Consider the following 15,659-nt stretch of genomic DNA (forward strand, 5'->3'; position numbering starts at 1 on the left):
TCTGGTTTGTCTCCTAATTTATTTATACCAATTATCCATGCTCGCTTGAAATAATTTAAAATACAAGAAACACATCTTGTTTTACACTTTCCCTTAAAAACTATATTTTAAAAAACCTCTTTTTGTATAGCTGCAAAATGTTTTCATAATGATATGAAAGCATAAAGATATAATTTAATCCAAATTTATGAAAATAGAATCTAACTAAACACTGACATTCCGACGGGCATAAGTACATTATTTAAAGCCATATTGTAACATTTGCTGAGGATGATGCTCTCAACATTTTTCAGAATTCTGTTTTTTTACACGATTATGTACTTTATTAAACTATCATACCGTGCAAAAATCAAGACTCCGGTGTAGTTTTGTCAAATTTGTGATTTTGTTGAATAAAACGCAGGATGTTCATAACACAGTACGTATATGGTGTGCGGGACGATCATAAACACAAAGGGCCATACCGTAGCACTACCGACAAAGTGACATGCATTGTCGACATCGGTGCTGGTAGTAAATTACAATTTTCTTTGCTTCATATCAGTTGTTCACCTCAAAATTAAAAGGTGGCATATCTGACAGTAAAAGCTAACATTTTATGGAAAAGAAATAATACATTTTTATGGAAATGTTACAATATGGCTTTAAGAGAAAATTGCAACAATAACAAAATCCAAATTTTATATTGATCTTGGTAAAGTCTTTCATATTAATTACAAGAAAGTTTACTCAATTAGGCCAAAAAAAAAAAAAAATTGTTTGTTTGCCCTTCCCTGAACGACCAAAATATCACGAAAATCTTGGGTCACATTTTTATTTTCTATTTTTTTTCCTTTTACAACCTCAAAAAATTCGTAATTTTTGGCAAAAAAATCATTAATTTATTGCCAAAAAAATCATTTAAAAATAATTTATACTTTTCAAAGATCTTTTTGAGCATTTTAAAACCCAAACATTGGCAAATGATACCTCATGACTATGTTTCCCTGACTGTTTTCATTTTTCTTTCTTTGTGTTTTGTTTTTGAAACAAATGTGGGACTTAAACATTCGCTGTTTACATCATATCAAAAAAAAAAATTGACCTATCGAACCTCCTGATTTTTTTCATGAAAGGGCAAACAAACAATTTTTTTTCTTGGCCTTATATTAAGTTTTGGCAGACGGAAGAATTTGGCTTGATGACTATGATGAATCCCTCAATTCAAGAAAATTACAGAACTAATTTTTCAAATACGATTCTAATCAGAGGTGACTAAATTAGACATTTGTATTCAGTCATAATTCTTTAAATACAGTAGATTTATGTTTGCAATGAAAATGTCAGACAGTGAAAACATTTTAGAAATTTAAAAGAAAAGTGAGCACTATCTTTCTATATAAAAATAAAACCACATAAATAAGCAGACTGCATAACAGACTTGCTAAAGACAATTAAAATGTATACAAGAAAAGGATTGTTTACTATTTCAATTTCAAATTTGCCAAAAAACTTGAGGTACAACAGATTACATAATACCATGTATTTGTGTTAAGTAATTTATTATAAGATCCCTATGCAATTTACATTCTCTGTGCACTGAGAAGGAAAGCCAAGTATACACATGATCTTATATTTTTTTACCATTATTTCCAAAATGGGATGTGTCTTCTGCAAGTTTTCCTTACATTCAAATTGAAGTCTAAATATAAATAACAGATTGCATATTAAAATCCATTCTATTCTGTATATTTTCTTCCTTATTTAGACAATTAGTTCTGTAATTTTTTGGGATCGGTCGAGGTCTGACCATCAAGATAATGGTCTGACAGATTTACATACAAAAATAGTTTCATGATATTACATTTTTTTGTTTACCTACAAAAATATGACAATGTTTTAACATTATTTTATTGTGTTTTATTGTGTTTTTATTGCCATGTCACAGTGTGAGATTGAATCATACATAAATGCAAGTAAAACTGCCAGGGGTGCAGGATGGGGGTTCATCCCCAATCAATAAAAAGATCCACTTTTCATAGTAAAAATGTCTAAAAAGGTTCAAATTAAGAAGAAAAAAACAGTAACAAAAGGACATCTTTTCATGTTAAACTGTTCAAACCAGCCCCAAATGTCCATTTTTACTAAATCCTGGCTATGGACCTGCTGATCTTTACATCAACTTGATACATGATGTTCCTGATTTAGCCTCTAGTATGGCTACTTGTATTCATGATTAAATAAATTACTTGTTTATAAGTACCTATTTCTTGGAACAGGTGTGTCCCTGCCATTGCTACAGCTGCATTCTTCTGTGTGTCTTACCTGCATGCTATAGCCAGCAACTCAAAAAAGAACTAAAAATTGGGTACATAACACAAAAAGCTGAATTTATACTACATCGCTGAGCGATAGCCATTGGTTTTTAGCCAATGAGGTAGAGCGCTTTTTTATTACATAGGGAAAAGCAAGCTACCTCATTGGTCAAATACCATCACTTGTTGTTCACCGATGGAGTACAAATTCAGCATAATACAGAACAGAGCAAGATCAACTTGGTATAACAATCCAAACCCCATGAGAACTACCTGCCGTTTGGCCAAAAAGAAGTTTGCATTATCAATTGGCCCAATCAGCAACACTGTAGAATAATTTCAGCACACACAAAAATTGGGGTGAATTGTTTGCAAAGCTCCATTCTGATTGGTGATTAAAGTGACAATATCATGTAACTGACCAATCAGAGACAATGTTAGATCGGCAGGGAGTGCTCAGGGGGTTAAATATAAGTAATGGGATTTGGAAGTAGTCTGCTAGTGATTGATTCTTTAGAGGGTTCAAAATGGCTAGTTGATGTCAACAGCCCGAAGGCTGACTGCACAAGACCAAAAGCAATGGGCTATTCCAGTTGAAATCCCCACTACCCATGTGGAAGATTTTGGAAATATCTTCCACATAGGGAGAATGTTTTTTGAATGTAACTGGTCAGGGTTAATCATTTTGAAACCCATACTCCCACTGTATTATGGCTTTACCTATATCTTCCACAACTGGAGTGAGTATTTCAAATGGAAGTTACCCAACTGTCTATTCTTTTCAAAACGTACACTCCCTCTGTGGAAGACTTCAGCTAAATCTTCCACAGGGGTAGTGTGGATTTTATATGGAATAGCCCAATAGCCCCAAACTTTAAAAGCTGTAATAAGTTTGCATGTTTGTATATTCTAACTGGAAAAGAAATACACCTAACTCCATGTCTGATTCAAAGGAGTAATCACTATGGACCACATGGCCTCAACCCAATGGCATAGTTCAATAACCTCAATGAAACAATCATAGTGCAAAATTTAACCTCAAGTTGCAGAGAATGAGTTTTTGTACTCAAATTTTCCAAGGTCATTCAATGAATGTGCAAATGTATTGGGGTTAAAGAACTGTGCCCTGATAGATGGGCATGTTGTGGATGCTAGTGACTGCAACTCTTCTGCTTTGACAAAATTCCTATTCTACTAGTAACCCAAAGCTACATACCACTTCAAGGTGGCTAACCTTTTTGAATACGAGGGCCACATTCAGTCTATAATACCGAATTTATTAATTTGTTTTAAACAATTCATTGATGTTAGCACTGGTAGTAGCCATTACTGCCAGCAGACAGGAAGTCTAGAAAGGTGACCTCAACACTGTGAGTGGTCTTCCTGTGCTTTTGAATGGGACAGCAGTAACCTTGGCCAAATTTTAGACCAACATTTTGGATTTTTCAGATTTTTTTGTGAGAGCATAACAAGACTTTCCGTTGATGGACCCCTGCTGTATAATAAATTAGCTAGGTAAGTTTTGAGTAACCTTGATGAAAATTATCAAAAAAGTGCCTATTCTTTTGTGTGTGTACGGTTCATCACCTGTCACTTGGTAGTCTTGTAACATGTCTAATGGTGCTGCCCATGGCCACTCGATGAATTGTTTAATTCGAATTAATCAATTCGATATTAATAGACTGACATTGTAAAGTACAGACAATTTGACGGGCTATTATAGTGTTATTACTAACTTTTTTGCCACGAAAATGCTTGACTGGCCGCATTGGATATTTAGTGCAGCATATGGCCCTGTAGATCACAGGCTGACCACTCTTGCACTTGTTGTTGTTGCTGTTCACCTCTGATTATTGTTCCTTACTTTCTGAGATCTTCTGGACAATCTGGTTGATTGACAGGATCGCTGACTTTGAATGTATCCAACTCAAGAAGGGCAGTATTGATTCTTGCTATGATGGGGAACTTGGACATATCAACTTGAAATCTAAAATGGATACAAAACAGTAAAACAATAAACTTGCTATGTATGTAATCTCATTTGACATGTTATAGTGGCTCAGTGGTTACGGCCTTGGACTCATAATCCGAGAGCTTGCTCGACGTGCATGGGTTCGATTCCCCGTCCCACCACCGTGTTCCGTTGCGCCCTTGGGCAAGGCGCTTTGCCTCGCTTGCCTCACCCCACCCAGGTGCAATGGGAAGCTGTTAGGGGTAGTCACAGTCATTGTACTGATGGACCCTGTGCCACTTGTAGGCTGCAAACGTGGTTCCGACATATTCTAATGACGGCGGAATAAATGTAAAGCGCTTTGAGGCTGTTTACGGCATAAAGCGCTATATAAATATCTACATTTTTATCAATTAAATACAATTTAGTATAGAGTACAATTCAATTGTACACTTCAAAGTACAAACATACCCAACAACATCATTAACACCTTTCATCTGGGTCATATCTGAGTCACTATAACTGGCCCAACTGATGCTAACATAAATGATATGTATATTACAATTATGCATATGCATGCATGGCTGCTGAATTCAGTAACCACTTGGCTCAAATTCATGGCAAAAAAGAAGCACAATTTTACAGACTAAGAAAGTCACAAAATGCTGATGCTGTCTAGGTATGCTAGCAATCAACTACATACTGTTTACAACACTTAAAATACCCTTTAAACTTTGACCTCTGGGCTCTGACCTCCCATAATGCACTACTGGAGGATGGCCTACCATGGCATGTTAGTTCATGGATGGTTTATCAGTTTGGATGGCCTGCCAGTTCATTTTTGCATGGAAGGCTAAGAAATTGGCCTTCCACCTGACAGAAGCCCAAGAAAGTGAATGGAAGGCTACAAACTAGCCTTCCAAATGATGGAAGGCCACTTTGGAAGGCCACTGGCAGGCTACTGGAAGGCTTAATTAGCTTTCCACTTGGGCAAGGGATATAGCCCACACACTTTCAGCAAAACATTTTTATTACGCTGAATTTGTAATTTTGTTGATATCAGGACCACTTTGCTTGGAAGTTGCCCACTAAGTTAGAATTGTTGGCTATCGTGTCATTAATCTGTCATGCACGTATAATCCCCTAACATTTTCCTTAATTGTACCCTATCCTATAATAAATTATTCCCCAAATTACAGATCGGGGCATCAACTAAATCGTTCTATCCGCAAAAAAAGAAATGTCATTTTTCACTTGGGGATTCATTGATATTGCACTACTGTGTGTGAATTAAATGTCATAATTTTATTGATAAAAACATTTCTTTGTCAAATTTTTCTGGGAATTTTTTAGAATGCTATGAGTTTTACAGTAAGAATATATACCAGGGATAATAAAATTATCAGTGACTTATAATACTACCTACTTTTTACCCCAGTAAAACTAGCGACACAACACACTGACATGACTGAGCTCTGCCCGGTGCAGCAGTAAGCTCTGCTGCAGTACATTGTACTGTGTATAGCATTCTTGATGTACACACACGTACATGACAGTAACCTTGGATGTTTACGTACATCTGTTTGGACTCCCATTCCCAAGTTTCACTTTTTCCGTGCACAATTTACCTTACCAGCCAGTCAATTTCGTAAATACCCAATACTAAACAGTCATAAATGAAGTGGAGATATGCATGTTTCTAAAACTGAATCATTATTATTGGGTTTTACATGTCTGATAATTTCACGATTTTGCCAGCCAGCTAAAACTAAAAAATTGTAGTCTCAAGATGCATCAAACACTCCCTGTTTAGCAGAAAAAAGTTTTACCAAACGCTGCCCAATCCGCCAAGAAAAGCATTAGTGTTTGGACAGTGACTTTTAAAGTAGCGGCGATTAATTAATATTATACCGGGGAGGGCCACTCAAAGATGATAGTGTACGCATGCATGACCAATTTTTTTTCAAACACCCCCTAAACAAGTTTTTAGCATGCTTTCCCACACATTTTGACCCCCAAAACAAGTTTTTGTCTAATACAAGTTTTGATGGATTGACAAATTGAACAATTGTTTTGGACTATAGGCCTATGTCATTGTACACTAACATGCTAATCAAGTCTACCCCTCCTGGGTGTATCACTTTATATATAAATAATGACACGATGAATTCATAGTGTACCATCTAGACCTTCAGATTCGTAGCTTGTTACGTGAATCTGGTTGGATTCTCGTAAAGTAGTTTTGTGAGAATATAAAATACCAAAATACACAAGTGTAATTTATAACGGCAGATCGGGCAACGTTATGCAGTATTCATGTCGTATTTGGTTCCGAATTTGGCACCCTAAGTTGATTATTGTGTGCCCTTTCCATGCTTTCTACCGTAAATCTTCCTTAAGTCATCCAGAGAGTCTACATTTTCAGTAGAGGAAACTCACAAATTTACCAGCAGTAAATACAGGGTGAGTCAAAAAAAGTGAGAAAATAATCCATTTTATTTTAGAACTGATTGAACCTTTTAGGTTTTAAAACATTTTATAAATGATATATCCATTAGTGACCTTGTGCGAAAAAATCAAGGAATTAGCATTTACCGTTTTGTTTTTATGACACACTTTATAGCGATACCCAATTTGAATGTTTGTCCAAGAGACATCTAAAATTTGAATGTCAGCCCACTCTGTGTAAGGTAGATTTGGAACAACTGCCATTTTCTTAACCTCATTGGCATTGAAATAAAATGGAGCACCCAAAGTCATGAAAGTGCATGCCCTTGGTCTTGTTTTTAAAGGAGAAGAAACATTATTCCTTGAACAAGTTCATCTGGATTGTTGTTAAAATGGTTTTGAAGGTTCATTATATCAAATCCAGTAGTAAAAGATGATATGTGCCCATCCACCACAAACTGGTCGTAAAGTCGGCATTTTCCATTTTGAGATACAATCAAAAACAGTATATGGATCTCTATGTAAAATATATTAGGAATTTGACCTTTGATGAACCACAACTTCACTTCCAGATGTCCGATGAAGCTGGTTGAGGTGTCATTTTGAAGCTGAAATTGCATTCTTTTAAAATCTGCAATAAAGAGAAAATGATCAGAGCCGACTTTACTACCACTTTGTGGTGGATGGTCACATATATTTACTCACATATTCAGTGACGTTTCTAAAAGGACAGTGAGCAGTGGTATGGGTTGTCAGTCTGAAGAAGATGATAGATTAGAAATGAACCTTCAAAACCAGAAACGTTATTTGTTGTTATTTTCAAATTTACCTTTACTGTAAAGATGTTTATTCTCTATGCGGGTTTTTCAAATGTCGAAAGGAAATGCACACAAATTGAAGTGGGGTGAATTACAAAATATGTTGCATTCGATAACTTTTATTGTCACTAATCATCTAATTATATAAACTCTTTATGACCATTTTACTATTGAACACTTTAATTTTAACATATTCAAAAAACATCAGTATAATTTTGAGTTCAGCGGAATGCGTTATCATGATTAAATAATAATAACATATTTTTATCAAAATTTGACTATGGCATAGTCTAACTTGGAGGGGAATATTGTTTATAATTTTTTCCTTGTCGACATGTGGGAGCCGAGTTTCCTACCTTAAACAATTGTCTCCAATTATGGTTCATTTTGCCAGTAGAGGATCAACTGATTTGGCAAAGTCTTTTGGACTGTCTGGTGCGTGACAAGGATGTGTCTTTTTGAATGCATCCAGCTCTATCAGTGCATCATGGATGCATTGAATGGTAGGAAATTGTGACAAATCCACACCAAACCTAACAATATAACAACAACACACATGACAAATTATGAGGGTTTACCAAAACTGTTATTATGTTTAGGTAAAATTAAGTTAGTATATTTATGGAGTGATAGCATGATATATGAGACTGGAGATGATCGTTTGTTGCATTGCAGCATTCTTACCTATGCCCTGTATAATGATTAGACTTCTCCGTAGTCCACTTGCCAATTGTTCATACTCTGGCTATTGCATTTAAGCTTAAAACTCTGATTCAATTAATTTGTGCGCAATTGACAGATTTTCACATCTGATCTTTTCAGTCACCGTACTCCTACTCCTGGCTCTATGGGGGAGTTCGTGGCCATCTCTGTTGTACTCAGTCAACCATGATTTTATTGTTGTACAAGTCAAGGGCTTTCAGAAAAACTTGGGTGATCGATCTGAATTTGCCTACCTTTTTCTATAGAGGGCGTTTTTCAAAATGGCCGCCAAAATTATTACTTTTGACAATATCTCAGGTTCTGGAGTGCGAGAGACACAATTTTGGTGTCTATACCTATGTTTTTACTACTGAAGGAATCCAATAAGACCATTTCTGTAGAGGGCGCTTTTCAAAATGGCCGCCAAATTAACTATTTTTGACTATATCTTAGCTCCAGAGGCTTATAGAGATATGATTTTGGTGTCTATACATATGTTTTCAGGGTCAAGGAACCCGAAAAAACTAATAGAATATATTTAGAATATGAATAACTTTTCTTTTGAGGGCGCTTTTCAAAATGGCTGCCAAATTGACTAGTTTTGACTTTATCTCAGCTCTAGAGGTCATAGAGACCGGACGTTGGTGTCTAAACATATGTTTTCAGGGTCAAGGAACCCCCAAAAAAACTGGTATAGACTAATAGAATATAATTCACTTTTTTATTGAGGGCGCCTTTCAAAATGGGCCAAATTGACTACTTTTACTTTATCTTAGCGTTAGAGGTTCATAGACCTGGACGTTGGTGTCTAAACATATGTTTTTTAGGGTCAAGAAACCCCAAAATACTACTATATTAGACTTGGACGCAGTAGGGGTGGACAGCCATCCTGAAAAAACCTGCACAGATAATTTACTGGTGTCGACGGAGTACCTCAGAGGCATGGCACCATCATGAATTATCATCTTCAGTCACTAACAAACAAGAAGGGCACGTTCAAGAGATGATGAAGTTCATTGAAAAGAGAGGGTCACCGTTCTCTGCAGAGTGCCCCACAGAGCTCCACAACATTGTCACCAAGCAGGTGATGACATCAGTAATCAGAAACGACGGACTAAATGCGTCTGGAAAAGGGAAGAACAAATATCAGGCTTTCCACAGTCAAGAGATAATCAAGAAATCTGTAAAACTAAGAGAGGGAATCTCAAAACAATGGCCTCAATCAAAGACAAACCCAAGAGAACAGTCCAGAAAGTCATCGCAGCCATGAATATGACTGACAAATCCATCGAAGTGGCTAGAGATAGAGGTCTTGGCACTGATGATCTTCTGACATATGTACCTTCCCCATTGCTGTTTGGTGGTGACGGTTTAATGGCCAAACCAGAAAAGAGCCAACTTGTTCGGGAATTAGAGGAAACCCTCAAGCCTGATGACTATTGCTACCGGCATAAAGATGATTCAACCTTCCTGATTGATGTCATGGCAGCAATCCGCAGAGTGCCTCTATCAGGACTTGCAAGTTTCTCTAATCTGCTCTCAAAGTTTGCAGAAACAACCTCTCTGTATCATCACCATGGCAGATGCGATTATATCTTTGACATTTACCATGACGACCCATCAGTGAAAGATACAGAGAGGTTGAGGAGATGCAGCACAACTCCAGTGGTACTGAGTTCAATGGTTTTCTACATGAGAATGGAAACCTTCTTCCTTTGACATCATGGAGATCATTGGAGCCATGTTGGAGTGTGGTGTGTCAGTGCGGCAACTGTGCTCGTGTAACTTGTCCTTGCCGTGTAGCAATGGTAAAATGCAGTGTATTCTGCAAGTGTCAGAAGACAGATAGCTGTAGAAATCTCCACAACTGACCTGATAGACTATATATATGAGCTAGACTATAGACTATATATATTCCGGGATATTATTGAAGATAATCAAGTTCCTTACAAATCAAATGGTAAATTGGTACGGTTTTCTTTCAATCACAACCTAAGTTTAACTGCCTAATGCCTAATAATGACAGTTTTGGAGGCTCCTGAGAAACTCTGTCGACCAGACGAAACTGTCAGGTTAATAATCATGTGAGCTTAGGTCTGATTTGAATAGTATTATACCATATAAAATGCATTTTAAGCATGGACAAAACCATGTAGATGTTAAATACAAATGTAAGATATTCTTAATGCTCCCATTGGATACTATAAGACCTTACAAACAAAGGTATAGCCACCAAAACTATGACTCTTTGCTTATAAATAACAATGTTAATTTTTGGCGGCCATTTTGAAATTCAAAATGGTTGCCTCGAAGGAGGTGCCAGTGACTAAACAACTGGTCTTATTGGATTCCTTGGTAGTAAAAACATAGGTATAGACACCAAAATCGTGTCTCTACGCACTCCAGAACCTGAGATATTGTCAAAAGTAATAATTTTGGCGGCCATTTTGAAAAACGCCCTCTATAGAAAAAGTTAGGCAAATTCAGATCAATCACCCAAGTTTTTCTGAAAGCCCTTGACTTGTACAACAATAAAATCATGGTTGACTGAGTACAACAGAGATGGCCACGAACTCCCCCATAGAGCCTAGAGTATCCCTCTGTTTGTTAGCTTCCCAAGTGGACTACTTACTTTAGATTGCGGTTAACATGCTTAACACGGTTGTCAATGGATGAGATTGGGTGCATGAGCGCGTCTTGTACTTCCAGGCTTTGTGCTTGCGGTTTAATGGATTAATAAACAAGTATGATTGACAGTGTGTGTGCTAATAGGGACTTTGCCCGTTCAAAGTCCCATTTAAAATGCAAAGTACATAGTCGATTTTTAACTCTGGCTTTCGCGATTAATAAACTGGCAGATTCTAAAATCAGAATAAATGTTCAGTATTGAAGTGGCATTATAATTATGCCATTATGATATGTTGCATTCAATAATATAAGCCTACGTATACTTTACTTTTACTGTCACTAATATAATTATATGAACTTTTTCATAACCATTTTATATTAGTATTTTGATGTAATAAATATCAGTATAATTTTGAGTTCCTGAATGCGTTCATCATGATTAATAACATATTTTAATTTATCAAAAATCGACTATGGCTATATAATGATATGCCAAGCTAAATATTGCATGCTCCTGAAAATACTAGCTTTCAGCACTGTTGTTGATAAAGTTATGTTACTGTTAGTCTAATCCTTATGTTTCATTCTACCTGTAGATCCTACACATATCTGAGGGTAGGGGTCATAATTGAGCTCCCTTACTAGTTCAACATAATGCATAAATGAATACTCTACATGTTCTGTCATTGTGTACCATTTAATGATCACGATTAAGACCCCTACCCTCACAGAAACGGGGAGGGGCTGAGTGGTCATCTTTTGTACGGTTACATTAATGACTTTCCCCACCCCAGGGATACATTGAGGGCATCTTATACCCACTAATGTGACATATAGACCCAAACACACATCACATACACAAACCCACCCCAATATGTAACTTGACCTTGACCGTGGTGACGTTTGAAAAATGGCTTCAAAATCGAAATTTTGGCCTCCATTTCCCTCCCTCCCCCTCACGATGTGGGTGATGGCGGATATTTGTAATGAGTGAATTTTGTCTGCAGCTTAGTGAACAAGTGATGTAATGAAAGATCAAGCACAATTATCAATAATATTATCATCATATCCAATGTTTTCAAAAATGATGATTATATTCAACTGATCCTTTAATTCTTTTGAGGAGTGTAAAACAAGCTACCAAAGGGAATAATCTAGTGTTACCACAGTTTCCTTTTCGGTGGTCCATCACAACCTCTCAAGTGCTCCACCGGATTCTGGCTCTAGCCAACCCACCTCCTAAAACCACTTGCCAGCCACATACCATCAGACCTAACCACTCGGTCCCGTCACAATACTCTGCTTGGTCCATTTAATTATATTTTCAGGAACAGCAGCAAACAAATTTAGCACCTTACACTACATTTACACCATGGTCTATTGCGCACAATGCACCGCTTTTGAAAAAGCTTTTGAAAAGTGATGCAGCGCTCATCACTTTCACATTATTAATATAATGGTATATCAAAAATACTTCAAAGTATAATTCTGGACATCCACTGACAGTGACAGTTGATAATTTTTTCTCAGAGATACCACTTGCTTGTTAAAAAATATCAGGAAGTTACGAAGCGTAGGCACTCATTCATGGCAAAAATCAGGAAAAGTGGCATCTCTGATTTCTTTGAAGTCATTCATTTCTGAAAGTTGATGCTCATAGTCATGGCCAATGCACATACTTTAGGTAAATTAAAATTAGGATTAAAATAATAGATCCAGATAATAGCAGCAATGATAGGTCAATACACATCATGTCAAGATAAAAAACAACTGAAGTTTCGAGCAGATTAACTACTCTCCTTCAGGGACAGACAACAAAATATAAAAGCAAACAGCGAAAACTACATGCTGTAGTTTAAAAACAAATTCAAGTCAAAAACTGAAGGCAAGTTTAAATAGAACTCAGTAGCAAACAAGACAATAAGCTCAAAGCAAAATAAGCTGTGTCTTAACGCAATGAAAGCAAGCTCACTACGCAAATTCTAATATTGAACCTATTCATCCTTGTGAAATATTAATTTCCAGTCCATAGACAACAATCAAACATGACAGGGTCTTTTGTTTGTGTATTTATTTTTTATCACATTTTTGTGTGACCCAGTTGCTCTCACAAAATGCATGAGCATAAAGTTGACATAACATCTTCCCAAGATATTCCAGATATGAATTCCTGATTATAAACTTTAAAACCTTTACAAAACCATACGTGCACCAAACATGTTGGTTAAGCCCGATCCTGACTCCACTTCGCAGCGCGATGCGATGCTGCGATGCTTTTTAAACATCGCGTGATGAAATTAAAATGTACATTTTAATTTTATCGCACGATGTTGTGATGTTTTAAAAGCATGTGGGGTCTGCATCTCCTTTTAAGGTCATTCTACCGACCTTGATTTTCCAGCATCCAATCAGAAGCGATGCAAAAAAGTTGAACATCGTTCAACTCCATCGCGGACCGAAATTTCTATCGCGCGATGCGAATTTTCACCGCTGAGCTTGTAAAAACCTGGCTCACATTACAGTTTTTATAGCATCACAGCATCGCATCGTGCTGCGATGTGGAGTCAGGACCGGGCTTTACTCCTTGCTTTTATCTTCAAAAATCAACATTTCCTTCAAAATTTATTTAGTTTTTTTATTGCATTTTATCAAATTCTGTATCTTCTGAAGTGCCCTGGCGTGGGGAAAGTCACATTTTATTATTGCAAAATGATCTCACCTGTTGGCATTGTAGACTTGTGGTACCAGACAACAATCTGCCATAGTCACATCATCACCAACACAATATCTCCCAGCAGTATTTTCAAGGAATGTTTCCAGTGCGCGGAATCCCTTGGCAATCATATCATGGCCCCATTCTGTTTTCCTGTCGGCACCTATTGCTTTCAACACACTCAGATTCTTTAAGAAAATACAAAAAAATGAACATCTATGTAATGTTGTGCTACCATGAAACTGTCTTAATACAGGCTGTATGAAAATGATTGGCACCCAACAGGTTCTACTGATTATTAATAATTAAAATGTTATAAATGGTCATAAAACTATAAATTTAATCATTTCAAGATAATTCAATGTCACATTAAAACTGACAGGTGCCAATCCTTTTGATACAGGCTGTTGTGGTTGCAAGTTTTATCTGTTATATAATCATATATAGAATTTTATTTGTGGACACTTAAGATTCAGGTTGTCATACTTACGCGCTATTTGAACCAATCGGAGGTGCATAGCAACAACGGGACTGATCGATTCTAAGCCCTAGGTAATCCTTGTAAAATGTAGGATTTAATTGATTAAAATTTGGTATACTTATAATAATATATTTATTTGAATTGAAATGTTTTAAAAGAATGAGAATAAAAGTATTGTTTTTAGCCGCTGTCTTGCATCTGTGGTCTCATATAACACGCAACATCATTATGTTTGGCGTAAAACATTGAGGTGAACAAAATAATGATGTCGCCCGTGTTATATGAGACGATAGATGCACACTAGTGGCTAAAAACAATACCTTTATTCTCTAATTTGTACATGACTTGCAACACATGGTTTCATACTTACTTGAAGTGGCTGAATACCGCCTGCAATCACTTCACATATTTGTCTAACCTACAAACAAATAGACATAGACATAGATTCTATTTAATATATCAAAATGCCTAACCATAGGAATAAATAGGGACAGAGGTACCAGATAGGTTGTCGTCCAAAGATATGAGACAATATTTTTTTTCATTGTCAGCCTATTTTACATTTGACCTCAAATGACACTTTGACCTTAGTGTATGATCTTGAACACCACTATTACATGAAAGTTCCTATAGTGTAGCTATGGCCCAAGTTTGATATAAAATTGGATCGATTGAGCCCATATTTATTGGTCGAGCTATGAGTTTTAAAATATTGGATGAGACGCGAGTTTTAAAATATTGGACGAGACGCAGTCGAGTCCAATATTTTAAAACTCATAGCTCGACCAATAATAATGGGCTCAATCGATCCAATTTTATCATTATTATGTTTTGGATCCAATATTTTCACACACTTGGATCCATCAAAACATAATAATGATTGCAACTGGATTTGAATTGTTCACACAAGTCGGCTTAAAGATGAATACCACCAAGACGAAGTTCATGTCTTTTAACCAAGACCATTAGGTTAACACCAGCACAAATAATGGCACAAAGATAGATGAAGTGAAAGACTTCTATTCAAATATCTCTAATATATGGCTAGCACAGAGCATGATGTCAAAACTTGTAAGGCAGCCCTCGAATTAACCCATGGCAGTTTGCTGTGGGAGCCCATCCCCACTGCCGTAATGCCCTCAAAATATGTCCTTCACCCAAGGCAGTCACTTGCTGTGTCCTCTAATGAAGTTGCCGTCGGTGCCCCAGCCCTGCCCCTTCATCATAAAATCATCTATCTATGTTTGTGTGTGTTTTCTTCACTTTTGAGAAATTGCCCTGGTGCCCTTCTCAAATTTTCAACAGTTGCCATGATGCCCTCTTGAAATATTACAAACTGCCGTGCTGCCTTGCCTTTTCAGTGAAAATCCAAGGCAATTATCAACTTGCCCTAAAAAAGTTGCAGGGCCCCTTCAGATCCTTAATTCGAGGGCTGATGTAAAGCAGTGGCCTGTGAGCAAGGCAGCGGCTTGGAGAGCATGTAACAGCCTAAGCAAGATCTGTAAGTCTGCTCTACCAAAGAAATTCAAACTACAGGTCTTCAGTGCAACAGTGGAGTCTGTGTTAACATATGGATGCAAATCCTGGACCATAGCTCCCAAACTATCTAAAGAGCTGGATGGCT

General features: G+C 36.8%; 1 protein-coding gene across 2 annotated transcripts in view; it reads right to left on the reverse strand.

Annotated features, from left to right (window-relative positions):
• Positions 1-15,659, reverse strand: part of LOC140153476 (maleylacetoacetate isomerase-like) — a 41,641-nt gene continuing 25,982 nt past the window's right edge. The window contains exons 6-9 of one of the 2 annotated variants that reach the window (XM_072176236.1): positions 14,406-14,453; positions 13,561-13,742; positions 7,868-8,044; positions 4,162-4,281 (exon numbers count right to left, since the gene is read on the reverse strand). In XM_072176236.1, coding sequence (XP_072032337.1) covers positions 7,894-8,044; positions 13,561-13,742; positions 14,406-14,453 — 381 coding nt within the window. In that variant the 3' untranslated portion in view covers positions 4,162-4,281; positions 7,868-7,893. Of the gene's footprint in view, positions 4,282-7,867; positions 8,045-13,560; positions 13,743-14,405; positions 14,454-15,659 lie in introns of both variants that reach the window. The other variant, XM_072176238.1, reaches the window with a different exon arrangement.

Source organism: Amphiura filiformis, chromosome 5, assembly GCF_039555335.1.
Source record: "Amphiura filiformis chromosome 5, Afil_fr2py, whole genome shotgun sequence".
NCBI lineage: Eukaryota > Metazoa > Echinodermata > Ophiuroidea > Amphilepidida > Amphiuridae > Amphiura > Amphiura filiformis.